We start from the raw sequence: 18775 nt of genomic DNA on the forward strand, positions 1-18775 counted from the left end.
AAATACACCATAGTTAACCCATAGATTTGAGCTACGATTGTAGCGTAGAAGGCATCGTTTTAATTGTATCTCATAATGTGGTTGCCTTCACAACAAGATAGCTACTATTGAATTACTTCAAATAAATAACGCTTCTCTAGTAGAGAAGACTACTGTTATTTATTTTCAGCGTACCACCACCCAGACGATCGTTTCAAAGCTTTTTGGATTCGTCATCAGTGGGCGGGTAGGTAATACAATATGCCATCTCAGTTGCGAAGTTATATCCACATTATGAGAGATGCCAGAAGGGTGTGGTGGTAATGTATAACACCCTTCTGGCATCTCTCATAATGTGGATATAACTTTGCAACTGAGATGGCATATTGTATTACCTACCCGCCCACTGATGACGAAGCCAAAAAGCTTCGAAATGATCATCTAGGTGGTGGTACGCTGAAAATAAATAACAGTAGTCTTCTCTACTAGAGAAGCGTTATTTATTTGAAGTAATTCAATAGTAGCTATCTTGTTGTGAAGGCAACCACATTATGAGATACAATTAAAACGATGCCTTCTACGCTACAATCGTAGCTCAAATCTATGGGTTAACTATGGTGTATTTACACCGATATTATATAGTTAATTATCAAAACCCATAAGGATTATGCCTAGTGCATTTAATTTTCCAAATTGTAATTTACAGAACTGAAATCTTTCTTGGTTGGAATGTCCTTTTTCACTCTTAACTAAAATGACCAGATGTCCCAGATTATGTGGGACAGTCCTGGATTTCAGTCGTTTTCCCCTCATTGAAAACTGTACCAGAAAATGTTCCGGATTGGACATGTAGCCTCCATACTTAATGATATACTCCATACCTAATGTAAATCATTTGCATTGTGTTTGCTGGGAACAAATGGTACAACAGAAAGAGTTTTTTCGGTAGTAAATAAGTTGTGGATGTCAACAAAAAAAAAAAAAAAAAAAAACCAACAACCACAGCTGACCGTAGAAACGCTGAATGCAGTACTACAAAATAATGAAGAATTATTAAGAAAAATTAACTCAGTGGAAAAATATATTTAATTATATTATTTAATTTCTCTTGTTTTTATTGTTAAAAGAAGTATGTATTTTTATCATTAGTATTATTTCACAGAAAAAAACATAACCTTTTTTCAATAAACAAAAAAGAATGTCGATTAAAAACATGACCCTCTAATAAGTGTTATTTGTTTCCTTCTAATAACAACTATTTTTCTCAGTTTGTGTCCTTCACGCAACTTTCTGTTCATTATGTAGCATAACACGAGGGATACCTTTCCTGACTTCAAAATGAAGACAGATTCTCTACAAGAGAAAATCATAATAAGTTAGCATTTGTCTGATTTTGCGAATATTAGCGGGTCTCAATCACACAAGTTGTCTGTCCAACATAAGGGGTACCTATACTGAATTTCAGCCTTTCTCTGGAGGAAAAAAAAGGCTATATTTTTGTTTTTTTTAAGAAGTTTGATATTTTATTTTATAAGTTTAGTTCAAAGAAGTATATATATTTAATTTATATTTTCTATGTGAATTTTTTTATAAATAAAAAAATGTGTGTATATTGTTTCTAGGGGGTTGTAACCCCCCCCCAGAATACTAAGGATCTAGTCACTTTACTCTTAACTAATCTTGTTGCTCTTCTCTGTACTCTTCCAACAGATCTCAGTTCTGTCTAAAATGAGTTCCAAAACTGTTTTCCTAACCATTGCTTTATGGGATAATAGCTATCCCTAACGAGGTGATTACCCTGGGGTAATCACTTCTTTGCTAGTAAATTCCCAAAAATTATGGGCAGAACTCAAGAGCTATCTTATTGGCCTGTCGGCATTGCCCACAGAACTTATTGTCATTCTATACAATTACACTCGGGTCTTTTTCATTATTGACTTTGAGTTTGGTACATACAAATGGTATGTTAGCTAGGGATTACTGCTATCCAAGCTATCCAGTACCTTGCATTTAATATATTATATGCCATAATTGCCATTTTTTAACCCATCTGGCTAGTTTATCTAGATTTTGTTGAAGTTGTGAATCTCAATTAATGTCTTTAACCAACCTGCAAACTTTTGAATCTTCAGGAAGTTAAAACATTAAGCTTAAAATACCCCATTAGTATTATTGATACATATTAGAAACAGATACATATTAGACCTCACTTATAATATTATTTTACAAAGAGTAGTGGCTATTTATAATTACTGCCTGATTCTTTCCACTTAACCATCTCTTTATCCATAGACTCTACTTGCTCTTAATGTTATAATGTTCTAATTTATACAATGTTTGGGCGAGACTGAATCAAAAGCTTTTGCTAAAATCTGAGTAAATGATGTTAAGTTTATTCTTTGTATTCAGAACCCTTTGTGTTTTGTCTCATAGCAGCTAATCAGATTGATCTGGCATAAGCTTTCCTTAACTAATCCATGCTCTGATTGCCTTATAATCCCATTCCTATTCAGATGATTTTCTTTTACTTATTTAATTATGGACTTCATAATTTTCTCTGATACAGGAGTCAGACTTGCTGGGCTTTAATTACTTATTTCACCTTTGAACCACCTTTGTAAATAAGCGAGAAGTTTGTTCAAATGAATAACATCACTGCAAAATAGATTCATTCTACCTACAAATGTGGGCCATGCTGATAAAAATCCCCCCCCCCCTCCAGAGCCTTGCAGATTAACTGAAGTCTTAGATAATCCACAAGGCTTTCATCATATAATTCCTCCTATTGTGTCTGGGCAGAATTGCAGACACGTACACTTCTGACAATAAAAGTGGAATTTAAATATTGGTGCTTTCCAAACTTTTTTGATACTAACACATGCACAACGTGTTACACATGTTACAACGTGTTACACATGCACAATGTTTGGCACATGCACAACGCATGTGTCAAAAATAATTTGACACCCCACCTAGAATTTTCTACTTACTCAACATTTCACCCTTTTTATTCCTCAATTTTAAGTTGACGTAATGGTGTTCAACTTCTTTGTTTTAGGCCAAAATATGTAAAAAGAGTACGAGAGGGAAAGGTGTGTTAAAGAACAAGCTTAACCAAGGCTATTTGAAATTGACAAGGTCAGTACCTTTTCAGAGAGAAAGAATGTAATATATATTGCCAAAGGGGAAAAGAGTATTGCTGGCTTTAAGGTATCTAAAGAGAGGCTGACACTCCAGCCTGTATTTTGATTATATTTTGATACCTTTGACTGCAGTATAACTGCATTCCGTGTAGATAGTGCTGCATTATTTCTTTAACCAGTGACTCCATTATTTTCCCTGGAACAAAAGCGAAGCTAACAGTTCTGTAATTACTCATGTCTCCCTTTGATTCCCTCTTTTTGAATTGGAGATACATTTGCACATCTTCAGTCCAAAGGGACTCCTGCTAAATCCAGGGACGCTCTCATAATTATGGCTAAAGGTTACCTCCCCCCCCTCCGCCCATTTTTTTTCCATGGTAAGGTGGATTTGCGATTTATATAGAGTGAGCAACTGTTTGGAAGAAAAGTAACGCCGAGAGCGAAAGAGAAAACCAAGTTTTTTAGATACAGAGGAAGCAATATTTGTAATGTGCTTGTGCCAAGAGAGATTAGAAGTCAGGGTAATCCCCAAAAGAGATATATCATTTTGCCTGGAAATCGGCATCACCAAAGATAAGCATAGGAGCAGAAGAATCCTTTTTGCAAGATATAAGACAAGACTGAGTTTTAGAAGGATTGAAATCAACTAAGTTGTCTCTGCCCCACTGGAGAATTACCTGGAGATCGGCATTTAAGGAATGGTAGCAGATTTTCGAGAAGTTGAAGCTGATTGAGCAGCGCAAGGTTTCTCAAAATAGAAAGTGGAATACAATGTGCTATCATCGGCAAAACTATGGATAGGATTTCCAGTCAATGGAAGAAGGTCATTAATATAAAAGAGGAAAAGAGTGGAGGAAAGAACTGAATCTTGAGGGGACACCAGCATTAGTGGAGAAGTTAGAAGACAGAGAGCCATTTGCCATCACCCTCAGTGAGTGATCAGAGAGAAAACTGGATAACCAATTACAAAAAACAGATGGCAAACCATAAGATGAAAGTTTGTTTAGAAGAACTTTATGCCAAACATGATCGAAAGCCTTTGAGATATCAAGAGCAACTACTTATGTTTCACAGAACCTTTCCATTGAATTAGTCCATAACTGGGTAACATAAGCCAGAATATCACCAGTGGATCGACACTGATGGAATCCATACTGGCGATCGTTGATCAGACGGAAGGTTTCTAGGTAGTTTAAGAGTTGGCGGTTAATCGATTTCTCCATTACTTTAGAAAGAGTAGAAGTAATTGCAATGGGACGATAATTTGATGGGAGGAATTTGTCACCCTTTTTAGGAACTGGCTGGATATAAGCAAATTTCCAAGCAGAAGGAAAAACACCTTTGGAATAAGAAAGTGAAAACAAGGCGGCAAAGAATAGGAGTAAGTTCAGGAGCACAGATTTTGAGAACAAGTGGAGAAATACCATCGGGACCTGGAGCTTTCTTAGCATCAAGATTCGTCAAAATCCTTCTGACATCCTTTTGACGGAAGACCACAGGAAACATTGAATGGAGCGAGTTGGGAATGGAGGGAGGTGTTTTACCAAGATCATTAACACATGAGTTGGAAGAAAAATGGAGTGCTAGCAGGTCAGCTTTATCCTTAGCTGAAATGACAACAGAACCATCTGGTTTGGACAGAGGTGGGAGCAGAGATGGGCAAAAGTTGCGGCGAATGGCTTTGGCAAGAGACCAGAATGCTCAGCTACCATTAGGGCAAGAAGCAGGTTTTCTACTCTTAGCCTGTTCAAACTCTAGTTTGGACTGATTAATAACTGTTTTACAATTGTTGCGAGCTTTGGTGTAGGCAGAAAATGAATCTAAACAAATAGAAACAAGCCAGTTATGATATGCAACATTCTTCTCTTGAACAGCCTTAGCACATTTATTGGAAAACCAAGATTTAGATAAAGGACGAGATTTTAAAGAGGAGTGTGGGATAAAGGATTCCATTCCTGCAAGAATAATTTCACTAACACAATCTGAGCAAACGTTGACATCAGAACTTTTGAAACAGTAATCCGACCAAGGAAAAGAAGAAAAGAAATCTTGCAGGTCATTCCATTTTGCATTCTTGTAATGCCAAACAACACTAATTTGGGAATAGCCATGAGATAAAGGCTCTATTGGAGAAGAGACAATCACCAAGTTGTGATCTGAAGTGCCTAAAGGACCTCTCACTTCGACCTTGTACTTAGAAGGGTTGTTTGTGAGAAAAAGTTCAAGCGTGTTGGCTGTATGATTAGGATTGTCCGATATTCTTGTAGGTAAATGAACAATCTGTGCAAGGTCTTTAGTAATTGCAAAAGCCTCAGCATCTCGACCAGCTGGATCGGTGTGACTAGAAAACGGAAGCCAGCTGGAGTTATGAACATTAAAATCACCAAGGAAAATTACCTCACTGTTAGGAAAGTTGGACTGGAGAAAGTCAAGTCGCAAAGAGAGGACGTCAAATAGCTCTAAGTGATTAGTGGAGTTGGGAGAATGGTAGAGACAACAGATGAGTTTGACACAGTGCGATAGAGAGATTTTAAGCCAGAGAAGATCGAAGAGAGGAGATTCAAAATTACCAAGTCTCTGACAGGGAATATCAGAATGGACATATGCACAAGTACCACCTTCGAGGCGAAAGGAATCCTACAGCAAATAATTTAGGCATCTGAGATGAGCAGTAGTTGAATCAACCGATAACTGAGATTCTGTCAGAAAAAGTACATGGGGTTTGGCAGACTGCAAGTGGAAATGGACATCATTGAGATTAGAATTGAGACCATGTATATTTGTGAAATGAATTAGGAAGTGTTTGGGAGGTTTAGATATTTTCACAGATAAGCTCCAGGTGTGAGTGCAAGAAATGCATCTTCAATGGCATGTTGCACCCCATTTTTTTGTAAGAAGTAATGAGATCTTCCACAAGCTACCTGTAGTTGCCGGCTTTAATATTTCCTAGAAACCAGTCGAAACATTTCAAAGGCTTTCCATGCTGAATTTTTGCTATCAATAAGGGCACATTCAAACTGTTCGTATCTGAAAAAGCTGCCTTATTTGTGGACCAATTTAAACACCTGCCTTAATTTTCTCTGTACTAAGTCTAAGTCATGCAAGTATGTGAATGCAGGACCGTTCACTTTCAAAGGCTTCATGAAATTTTTCGTGTGCCCCAGTTTGATGTGGAGTGGTGAAAGCAAAACTTTATTTGGATCTACTAGAGGTTCAAATGCTACATTCTTCATTCCAGGTGTTAATGATTTTCATTGAGGCCAACTCCTCCTCTCATAGTATGTATCCTTAGCACAACCATCTCACTCTCAGAGAAAGTAACAATACTTATGTAACACTTTTGCAATCCTAGTAAAATGGCGATTACCTTTAAATCACCACATATCTGCCACTCATACTTCTGATAGTGTACACCTAAGAGGATGTTCTCCATGTTTGCATATGCAAGAGGTATTGAAGGCAACACTATTTCCATTGTGTAATAACAGAGCCTCAAGGCTAACTTTAAAGCGTCTATAAACAGTCGCTATTCTTCAGGGACCTGCCTCATGTTCATTGCTGCCATTAGACCATTAACATCCTTACAAACGGTGAGTTCACCTTCCGTTTGATAGAATTTATCATAGTCTTTATTTCGAGTACAAAATGTTGTCACTTTCACAGAATGATCTAGAAGATTCCACTGTTTTAGCCTCGAGGCCAAACGCTCTGCCTTATTCTTCGGCAGTTTGAGATCTCTGATGAGGTCATTAAGCTCACTTTCTGTAATCTTATGTGGTTCAAGAGGATAAAAGTTTGGACAAAATGGTAGATCCCTTGATGTAGATGGCTGCTGTATTTCTTCGTGTATATCAAGTTGATGTTCATAAGTGTCTTCATCATTACAGAAAAATGATTGGGTGGATCAGGAATAGGTAGTACTTCACCGTGAGGCATGGGATGAATTGCAGATGGTATATTTGGGTACGTTACTGTCCACCTTTTCTTTATTGTCATCCCTTTACTAATAGGAGGCACCATACAGAATTAACAGTCTGTGACGTGATTTGTTGGCTCCTCCATATCATGGGCACTGCAATAGGCATAAAATGTCCCTTTCGATCCACCCATGAGTTTTGATGAACAGGTAGTACAAGAATATGTGTGTGGAGCCCAGTCAGTTCTTGTGCTGGTCGCCTACTTAACACCAAAAGTACAAGAAGTAGGCCTTTTTTATGACTCTGCTGTTACACATATGAAGCAGAAGTCATCCGGGCTATTTGCACAATTACTTTCTCTTGTTTCTCTAAGATGCTGGTGTAGAAAACAATCATTGTTTCTTGTGGGTGACCAACCCACAAGGTCCAATCAATATCAGGAAAGCTGTAGTCCTCCATTATAAGACATTCTGATGTACTGGTCCACTCTGTATGTCTGTACAATTTCATTATACTCATCACAGGCCTATAACACACTTCTATTTTCATTTTTGTGTGCTGAGTGCTTATGTCACACCAAAGTGATTTAGTGTTGCACTGGCCAACTATATCAGCTTGATGCACTACTTTAGATTTTATGTGCTTCTTAACTAAGAGCATTACTTCTTTCCCACCTGCTGTCCTGTGTCTATTTGACATATAGGAGAAACCGTGGAGACCACAATTAAAACAAACACACCTTATCCTTTCTGTACACATTGTACTCTCCATATTCAAATCCTGAATCCCTTATACCTGAGTGAAACCATGTCTGCATTTGATGATTTGATTAGCATTTCAAATTTATTAAATTCATTTACTATGCTCCAAGCATTAGTGTGCATACAAGTATACCTTCAACTGCTTTTTTAACCCAAATGCAGACACAGACTGTGCATTTACTTTTTCCATGAGGACCCCACCCCACAGGTCTTAAAATCCCCGACACCTTAATTTCCGAGCTGCTCCTGGTCCAATCGATGCAGTGTAAGAATCGCTTTCACCTCTGCCTGCTGCACTGTTAATCTATTTGGCTGTATTGAATTTAAATATGTAACTGTGGCTCTAATGCTTATTAGTATATAAATTGTAAAGAAATGTAGCAGTGTAGTGTACTTCATTGTTGAAATTTATTGTGTGATTTCATTTCTTTTAATTCAAAATAAATGCTACTAAGTATAATTCATTTATTATAAGTAGTATTTATTTTGAGTTAATAATTTTTTCTTAGAGAATTATTCAATTTAGCATAATACTCTGAGTAGCATAGTACAAGATCTCATAGCATAGATCACTATTTGAGAACTATACCTGGATTCTTTTGTTTGCGTGAACATTAAAAAAAAAAAAAAAACCTTCATTTTTATGATTGTCTATATGATTGTTTTTGATAAATCTATTCAAAAATAATTTCATTGTTTTTCATTGTTTAAACATGTGAGCATGTTTAAAAAAGATATTACTTAAGATTGTATTCAGTCAGCTTGGTTTTATTTTGGTACATGCATAATGGAATTTTATGGTGCTGTGACAAATAGTAAAAACATTGACTTTTTAATGCTCTAGACATCCCTAGGTTTGTGATACTTGGTTGTATCCATTATAATGCTAAAACAGAATGACATTAAATAATGTGCAATTTTAAACTATTTCTTCTCAGTTTTAAAAATAATGAATGGCACATTTTACACAAAGTGCACCCACTGGTCTGATTTTATTTATTTATTTTTTGTGCATTCTTTCTTTAGGGTTAAAAACTTTTTATAACCAAAATATGCATGCAAGAAAGCAAAAACATTTTTATTTTCTTGCTTGTTTTTTACCTGCAATCAACTTAATTGCAAGTAGTCACACTACGCACTTCATTTTATCTTCCTACTTTTCATGTTTTACATTTCTACATTGAGTGTGTTTGTTACATGGTAGACATTGTTTGTTTGTTTTTTTTTTTTTTTTCTCACTAGATAATATTCCCAGGCAGTATTTTTTTTTTTTTTTTATTCTATGAAGTTTAGATTATTTTATACTAGCTTATTTTCCAGATATTCAAGCCAACATATGCAACTCGCATACTGACATTATTGCATACTCTACCCGAGAAGATGAGAAAAGGAAGAAAGGTATTTTAGGAATACTGGCAAAAAAGAGACAGGAGGTGAGTCTCATTTTGGTATAGTTTACAGTACTAGTATTAGTTGATGGCCAAAAGATACAAGGAAGTAGGGTTTTACTGCATCAGGTAAAAAAAAAAAATGTTCACTACACATTTCTTAAATAACACACACATTTTTAAATAAATAAGATGATTATTATTTGTACCAGCATATTAGAGAAAGTACTAGGGGCAAGAATATTCTTGACCTCATCATTACTAATGAATCATATAACATCACAAGACTTAAAGTACAAGAACCATTGTCAGGAAGTGATCATGCAATCGTCAGCTGGAAGATTAAAAAAAGATGTCGCAATAGTTAAAGGTAAAGGCATGGGTTTAACTTCAGAAGAGGGAATTTGACAGATAATGCTATATGTCATCTGTGAACTGGGCAGATTTCTGAGGGATGGCAAATACATTTGAATTATAGAATACTTTTATAACAAAAATCACAGAAGTCACGAACACATACATACCTTTAAGAAATATTGCAGGAGGGGATGCTGAAATGAATGACTGCGGATAGCATTTCATTACAGAGCAATGAAAAGTACTGAAGCATACAACAGATTCAAGTTGATCCAAGGCTGTGTATGAGAAAGAATTGGCTAAGAGAGCAAAGAATGGAGACAAGGATTTTTTCATGCATGTGAATACAAGGAAGAAAAATGGAAATTAGATTGGACCCTTTTACACATGTGGGAAAGTCTTAGACAACCCAGCTGATGTTGTGGATGAATCGAACAGGTACTTTCCATCTATTTTCATGCTGAGAAGAGGCTGTGCAAGTGAGGCTGAGCCATATGAAAAATCTTAGAAATAATGATTAAGAGTGCAATCCAGGGACATTTAGATAAATATGGCATTCTGAAGGATACACGGCATGGGTTTGTTAAGGGTAAATCATGCATAACTAACTTAGCAGGCTATTTTGATACAGTGACTCATGAGTGGGATTTAGGGAATAATTTCAGTGTGGTGTATTTGGATTTTAGCAAAATATTTGACACGAGAGGTTAGTATATAAGTTTGAATAGGTTGGGATTACTCGTAAGGTTCAAAGATGAATTGTTGGGTGGCTGCAGGGAAGAAGGCAGAGGGTTGTGGTTAATGGATATTCTTTAGATTGGTGTAATGTCAGCAGTGAGGTTCCTCAAGGATCGGCTCTTGGACCACTATTGTTTCTCATTTCATAAATGACCTCGACAAAGGCATAATGTCGAAATTTGTGGATGATGTAATGATTGGCAGAATTGTTAATGATGAGTACCAAACAGCACTCCTTCAGGATGGCTTGAACAGACTTCAAAGATGGTCAGCGAAGTGGCATCTTTGTTTTAATGCTGTTAAATGCAAAATCTTACACTTGGGAAATAGCAACCCACAAATAAATTATACACTTGGTGTGGTTGAATTAAAACAGTGGAGGAGGAAAGGGATCTGGGAGTTACAATATGGACAGATATGAAGTTTTCTGAGCATTGTAAACAGGCAGTCAGGAAAGCCCATGGTGTCCTACTGATGGTTTATCGAATGCTATCCTGTAGAGATAGGGAGGTTATAATCCCACTGTATAAGGCAATTGTAAGGCCCCATTTGAAATACTATGTTCAAGTATGGAGACCTTATCTGAAAAAAGACATTGAGCTTCTCGAATGGGTACAAGGTTGAGAAACTTGATGTAGATGGCGAGAACGTCAGGAGGATGACCGTATGAGGAAAGACTGATTATGTGGGCTACAGAGCTTGGCAACCAGGCACCTCCGATGTGACCTGATTGAGGTTTTAAGGCTCTAAGAGGGATTAGTAAAATGAAAATGGAATTCTCACTGTTCTGAAGAATCCCAGAAATAGTGATCATAAATTCAAATTATAGGGCTTGAGGTTTAGATTAGATTGTAGAAAGTTTTATTTTAGCCAGCGAGTCATTGATTGCTGGAACAAGTTGTCTTCACAGATAGTTGAGGCTGAGAGTTTGAATAAATTCAAAGGTCAACTGGATACTTACCTGTGGGAGGAGGGAAGCATATAATTTGTTTTCTTATCTACTTGGTCGGATTTTTTTTTGCCAGTGTGGCTTTCTTGCACTACGTGGAGAATACTATTACAATTTTCTTTATCGTAGGTAGTAGCTGTATCCAGTTTTGTTTGTTTCATTTGTTATTAAAATCTAAAAATACTTTTGGAAACCCATAGATTACATAATGATGGATTTCTTTTCTGTGAGTATTGTTTCTCAAAAATGTATTAGGTGTCAAACAGTACTGTGGGTTTCGGAGAAGAAAATAGTATTTATTTTTTATCTAAAGTATTCCTTACCACTTAACATCCCACAAATTATTCATTAAATTCTATATTATTGGATAGCTTTATTTTTATGTTTATGAACAGTCTCATTATTAATATTGAATGGCAATTAGTTTGTGTACAGAATGATAACCCAACATTTCTTTCCTGCGAAGAGAGTACGTAATATTTTCAACCTCGCAAAACTGTTTCTTAAAAATTCATAGATGGTCAAATTCAAAACTGGTTGTGCTGGAATTGAGAGGTGCTGTGGAAAAAATAACTTTATGCAAAAACTTCTGATTTGAAGTTAGTGATTGAGACTTTCTCTGCCTTCAGAACTATAGGCAGTTTTACTAGAGTAGTTTTTGAAGTTAAATTTTAGTTTTTGTACAATAACTGTGTGAAAAACACCACAGGTGCTACCCCCTATATGGCGCCTCCGTAGCCAGGTGGGAAGGAGCAGCACACGCTTCTTGATTAGACCGGGGTTCGAGCCCGTCACCACCAAATACGGAGGATGCGGAAAGGTCAAGGAATGACCACTGCATATCCCGGAGCAATATGGCCTTAGTTGCTAATGCTCCTAAAAACCAACCCAACAGCTACCCCCTATATATGATAAATTTATAGGTGTTAACCCAGTTATTACAGACCTAAGACATAACATAAAGATAAAAGAATAATAATGTTACGAGGTTGTCTTTGTTACGCCCTGCGACACCCGTGTTATGAGGACAATTATGTGTGGAGGAGGGCTGGTACTCCTATTATTTTTCAACATTAGTGTAGTTATGGTGCTTATGTTAGCACGATGGAGATCGAGTGCCACAAGGTTCCATTGTCATACAGTTAGGGGAGGTGCTCCCCCCTAACTGCGTTTCTAGTGGTCAACAGGAGTACAGTCTATATGCCCTCAGAGTTCAAGGGGTTTTGAACACCACAGCTTTGACTGGCATTGTGATATCATTGAAGGCTGTGCTGGCTTCAATGCTGTAATAATCTTTTTATTATCTCTGGTGTGGATGAGAGTTAGCAAGGAGGCAATAATTTAGAAAACAACTATTTAGGAAACAAACAAAGATTTATTAAAACTCAATCATACAAAACACTTCCACCAATTTATAGGATTAGTAAAAACACGAGTACAAATGGTTTAGTGGGCTTGAATATTATTTCATTTTTGTAGCGGTTACTAGTAAACATACTTCCACCTTCCTTTATTTTACCTCCGCACATGAGACTAGAATTACTCTATTAGTATGTGAATGCACCTATATTTTAAATACTAGGGGACTCTGAGAATTATAGAGATCAAAAAGCATAATATACTAATACAAAATACTAGGAAGAAATCATTTATTTGTTTAATCGTTTATTGTTCTTCATAGGTAGGAATTAACATGGTTATTTCTATTCAATTATCATCATTTCAGACATTCTCCTTCCACATTTATAGAACAGTTCCACACTTCCTTACTTACCAAGCTTACTATGGGTGCTGTCTGGTCTCAATCTCCTCAGAGGCTCTCAGATGTTCAGACAATGGGTCAATTGTAGGAACCTGCCTTGCTGTCTGGGTCTTTATCTTTGCGGTGAATCCCCATCGGCTTTGACCTCCTTCTCAGACTGCCTGTCCTGCCTAGACTTGCTGGATTCTTTTCTCTCTTCGACTCTCTCTGGGTCTTCCAAGGATCCTTTTTTATGTGCAAAACTTCTCTAAGTTTAGACAGTCTCTGCGTCTTATTGGACATCGAAGTGAAGACTCATGTCCTACGCACTCAAACAGCACGTGATGGGGAAAAAAGTGATGATCACATCACCCCCCCCCTCATCAAATGCATCTGACCCTGTCTGATGACTAACTCTACGTTGCCTATTCGGGACTGAAAGGGCAAAACCTAACCTATAAGTGGTTGCACGTATAAGTAAATCACTTGTCCACATGTACTTACAATAGCTCTCTCTTTTCAGATCTGTGTCAGTATTTTTACATTTCGTCATGAGAACTCCTGCTGCTTCTCTGATCTGGTTAAGTCCACTGACCTTTTTGGCCTTGCAGTGGAAGGCATAATTATTTTCAATTATTTTAATAAGCAGTTCAGTAAAACTTCCAATGGGTTTTGTTTTTTGCTTAGTTACCAGCGGAGCTCATTTTTCTGTATGTACTCTCTTTTTTTATCAGCCCAAAATAACATTTGTTCAAATTATGTGGTTTTCATTAGTGAACCAAAGGAATATAGCTTTGCATGAATAGCTTTGCAAGTGAATATAGCTTTGCATGAATTCTTAATAAGCATGCATTAAAAGACAAAAGAAAAGGGAGTAATTAAACAAATAAGGATTAATTTGCAGTAGGAAAATTAAACGGAGGTAGCAAAAATTAATTCCACCGTAACAATAATAATGGAGTGTGATGGCCCAGTGGTTACAACACTGGACCGGCCTGATGGACCTGGGTTTGAATCTAGCTTTGATGGAAGCAAATGCATCTCCATCCCCCTCGGAGACTGGTATAATAACAATAATAATAGTAATCAATTATAGTGATAATAATAAAAAGCCATTATGAAAGTCGCTTCAGTGTACCTACCTCCCCGAAAGTCGAAGTTACGGCTGAGGCAGATAGTGACACCATTTGGTATTGCTCCCAAGAACTAACACTACCACTGGATGTAAGCCAAATAAATGAATGATGATGTCGAAGAGAAGTAATAATCATACTGCATAGAGTGTACCACAGGATAAAATCACTCATGTTCAGGCCTTAGGCAGAAGAATTGGTTCAAAAAGTTGGAGACTGTCTCCCGAGGAAGAGAGTGGAGCAAGTGGTGTTGTCCCACTTGCTCCACTGGAATATATAACGTCTACAACTACTGGTACAAGAAGCTCACTTGCACACACACAAGCACCTAGCAGAACAGTTCATACAAATGATAAATCAGCCAGAGACAATCCCAGCATTTCTTACTCAAAGAATCTCATATATGAAGGCTAAAGACCAAGAGACAAGAAACATGGTGAAATACAGGCTGATCACATGTATCCGAATGATGTACAAGATCCTGACTAGCTGCATAACGAAGAAGATATCAGACCACCTGGAGAGCCAAAACATCATGGCTGAACAGCAGAAAGGATGCAAGGATCAATTAACCATTGATGCCGCAGTTATAGAGCAAGCCTACAAGAAGTACCGACGCCTGTACGTGGCCTACATCAGTTACCACAATAGGCCTTTGACCCCATGCCTCATAACTGGCTGATAGAGATGCCAAAGATCTACAAAGTCAACACGACAGTGACAAACTTCCTAGAAGCAACCACAATGAAATGGAGTGCCATCATCAACTTCGAGAACATCACAACTAGACCAATCCCCATCAGGAGAGGATTCTTTTGGGGAGATGTACTGAACCTACTGTGGCTCTGCTTAGCACTCTACCAACTATACACCATGCTCAACACCAGCAAGTATGGATATAATCTCAAAGAAGGAAGGAAAAGCTTGTACACCCTCTCCCATCTGATGTATATGGATGACATCAAGCTCTATGTAGCAACTGAGAAGCAACAGAAACTACTACAGATCATCAAAGAATTCAGCAATGACATGAGGATGGAATTTTGTCTAGACAAATGCGTGATTCATGGATTGCATCAGGGGAAATTAGTTGGCCAAAACTACCAGCTGCAGACTGGTAAAGAGATCGAAGCCATGACAGGGGGAGAGACCTACAACTACCTGGGATGATGCAGGCTCAGCAGTTAGAGCTCAAGGAGATCAAGGCCTGCCTGACTGAAAAATACCATCAGAGACTCAGAAGCCTGCTCAAAACAAAGCTGAACAGAGGGAACACAGTTAAAGCCATAAATACCTGTGCAGTCACACTGCTAACATACTTCTTTGGGAGCATAGATTAGACTAACACCAAACTTGAGGATATCGTGAGAAAGACAAGGACAATGATGACCAAGAGCCATCCCATCCGAAGTCAGCTGTAGAGAGACTGCCAATAGCTCAGAAAGAAAGAGGAATGACCTTGACAGACCTCATCAAGTAACAGAAGAAAGCAATTGAGAACCTGAAGGATTACTTCCAAAAAAAAAATACAACAGCACTCTACCAGGCCACCAGAAGCAGAATAACTTAACTCAACGTAAGTTATATAACTCAACCTAAGCTAAGGGTTCCTCCCACCCAAATGAAGCTAGAAAGATAGACAAAGCAGACACTCCATGGTAGACATTTCAGTGACCTCCATCAAGACCACATAGATAAAATAGCTTCCAATGTATGGCTCATGAGTGGGATGGGGCGCCTCCGTAGCCAGGTGGGAAGGAGCAGCAGTGCGTAGCACACGCTTCTTGATTAGACCGGGGTTCGAGCCCGTCACCACCAAATACGGAGGATGCGGAAAGGTCATTCAGGGAATAACCACCGCATATCCCGGAGCAATATGGCCTTAGTTGCTAATGCTCCTAAAAACCAAATAACAAACAAACAAACAAACAATGAGTGGGATGCTCTTCTCAGATTCACGCTCGCTATCCAAGATCGGGTAATCTACAGCAGCAACTATAGAAAATACATTTCCAAGGAGCACAGAGTGTCAGATGACACATGTCGATGATGCCACCTGGTCTCAGAAACAGTCCAACACATCACAACAAGATGCAAGGTGATCACCCAGACAGAGAACACTCGTAGACACAACCTGGTACCTTGGATAATACATCAGAGGCTAGCTAGGAAATATCAGTTGATCAAAGAAAGTGTACCATATTAAAAGTACAAATCCCAGGCCATACTGGAGACTCCAACAACAAGCTGTACTGGGATTGCACCATAATAATAGACAAGACAATTCTGCACAACAGACCAGACATAACTCTTGTCAACAATAAGGAAAAGGCTATCTATCTGATTGATATAGCAGTGCCCAACACTGGCAATCTACAGAAAACCCACAAGGAAAAGATCAGGAAGTACACGGACCTAAGACAGGAGATCAAAAGGTTGTGGTATGTGCAACAAGTAATGACCATCCTGATCATCATGTTGACCACCTGTATGGAGCCAAAGACTCTACATAAGACTAGCTGCAATAGGTTCCCCAGAGGACATATGCAAGGAACTCCAGAAAGTAGCAATCCTGAACACCTGTAGGATAGTCAGAGAGTTCCTCAACCAATAGTAATATCAGATGTAACAACCACCTCGTGCACTTGGTACTAACGTCCGTCATTGGGTGGAACCCACACCAGGGAGTAATAATATAGCAACAATAATATAAAAGATATATAAAAAGCAAGTAAAGATGTGTAAAAACAAACCGATCAGCTTAATGCTGTATAATAAATAATTAAACATTATATAAGTCTATATAATGTTTAATTATAAAGCTTATATAGCATCAGCAAAAAAAAAAAAAAAAAAAACACCACTTTAACTAAGAATTTGTTTAGTTCTTTCATGAATTTAGTCAAACCTTTCATTTCCACAACAAGTGGAAGCCAGTTCCAACAACCAGCCATCCACTGGCTGAAGGCAAACTTCTGCATATCTATCCTGCAACCATCCTTCCTCAGTTTAAATTTATTCCACCTCTTGTCTGTAGTCTCAGAAGGAGGAAGAATGCCATCCACATTCAGCTTACTCAAGCCATTCACGGCCTTAAACACTCAATCAGCTCACCCTGCAGGTGCCTAGTCTCCAAATGCTGCAATTTGCAGAACTAAATCCTTTCGAGGTAAGAGCACCCTGTTGTTCATATCACCAATCTGGTTGCTTTTGTCTGCACCAGTTCCAAATCCTTCTGAAAGCGAGGCCTTCAGACCTGTATACAATACTCAAGGTGTGGCCTAATCATGGCATTGTAAAAGGGATAATCATATCTTTATCCCTGCTAGTAAAGTTTCTGTATATCATTGACAAATCCCCATGAGCTGTCCTGACAACATCTGCACTGCACAGAGAATTTAAGATCTGAGTGCACAATTACCCCCATGTCTTTTTCATTTTCCACTGCCCTGAGTGTAATACCACACAGTTAAGTTTCTCTGGGGTTACTGCTACCCATATGCAGTACCTTGCATATGTCAATGTTAAACTTCAACTGACATTTCTCAGCCCATTGATCCATTGTTGCAGTAGCTCACCCTGATTACTGTCTTTAACCACTCTGCCAACCTTTGTATTGTCTGCAAGCTTTGACATTAAGCCTGATATATCTTTATAAATATCATTAATAACTGAAAACAGTATTGGTTCAGTCCACCAGCACTGAACTGTAAGGGACTCCACCAATAACATTAATCCACGAAGAGCATTACTGCCCATTTATAACCACTCTGTCTTCTTCCATGTAACCATCCCTTTATCCTTAGCAGTTACTTGTCCTTAATGTCACTTTTCTCTAGTTTATACATCAGTCTTTCATGTACAACAGTATCAAAAGCCTTCCTGAAATCTAAGTACAGTCGATTCCAGTTATTTGGGACACATCGGGACTAGTTTCTTGATGATTCCCTTCTCTCTCTCTCTCTCTCTCTCTCTCTCTCTCTCGATAATGTGTTTTTTTTTTTTTTTTTTTTTTGTTGCTGGTGCAGCATAAGCCTCAAGCTTCCTTGCACCATATGGCTAATAATAATAATAATAATTTTGGCACAATGCAATGAATCCATTAAGATGCCCTGTCATTGCTTTAGCTCTCTGTTGTTACTGATACGAGCTTTAAATAGGATTAATTTAATTTTTTCAATAAAATTTTTGAATGTGTTAAATATATCAAGACCTCTAGTTCTTTCTTTTAATGAAACCATACCCAGCAGTTCTTCTCTAGTGGCAGAATCATCGAAAAACATACGAATAACAATGAGCAATTGAGCTATATCACTGACGTCTATTGATTCATCCAGTTGTAAAGAAAAGGACACACAATTAGCAATATGTGCACGCAATTGTTCGCTCATGTTTTTACACATTTTTTCGATGCGTTGCATCACAGTATTTCAAGATAATTGCAGATTTTGAGGGGCACTTTTAATTCCATTTTTGTTCTTAAAATTTTCAAAAAGAGAATCTGTTATTTCTAAAAATGCATCTTTGATGAATTAACCATCAGAAAATGGTTTGCGCTTTTTTGCAAGAAATGACTCACTTTAAATGATGCTACAGTTACTGCTTTAAATTGTAAATTAGGTGTCACGAAGAAATTTTGTTGTGCGAATAATCTGGATTTAAGTTCTTT

The 18775-nt window shown here is 37.7% G+C and overlaps 1 protein-coding gene across 4 annotated transcripts in view; it reads left to right on the top strand.

Moving 5' to 3' along the window:
* Window positions 1-18775, top strand: part of LOC150090966 (uncharacterized) — a 308945-nt gene that overhangs the window by 221310 nt on the left and 68860 nt on the right. For all 4 annotated transcript variants that reach the window (XM_090373647.1, XM_090373641.1, XM_090373632.1 and 1 more), the window contains exon 5: window positions 9121-9233. In XM_090373647.1, coding sequence (XP_090229773.1) covers window positions 9121-9233 — 113 coding nt within the window. The remainder of the gene's footprint in view (window positions 1-9120; window positions 9234-18775) is intronic.

The sequence above is a fragment of the Mastigoproctus giganteus genome, chromosome 1, assembly GCF_048544385.1.
Source record: "Mastigoproctus giganteus isolate SK-2022 chromosome 1, ASM4854438v1, whole genome shotgun sequence".
Taxonomy (NCBI): domain Eukaryota; kingdom Metazoa; phylum Arthropoda; class Arachnida; order Uropygi; family Thelyphonidae; genus Mastigoproctus; species Mastigoproctus giganteus.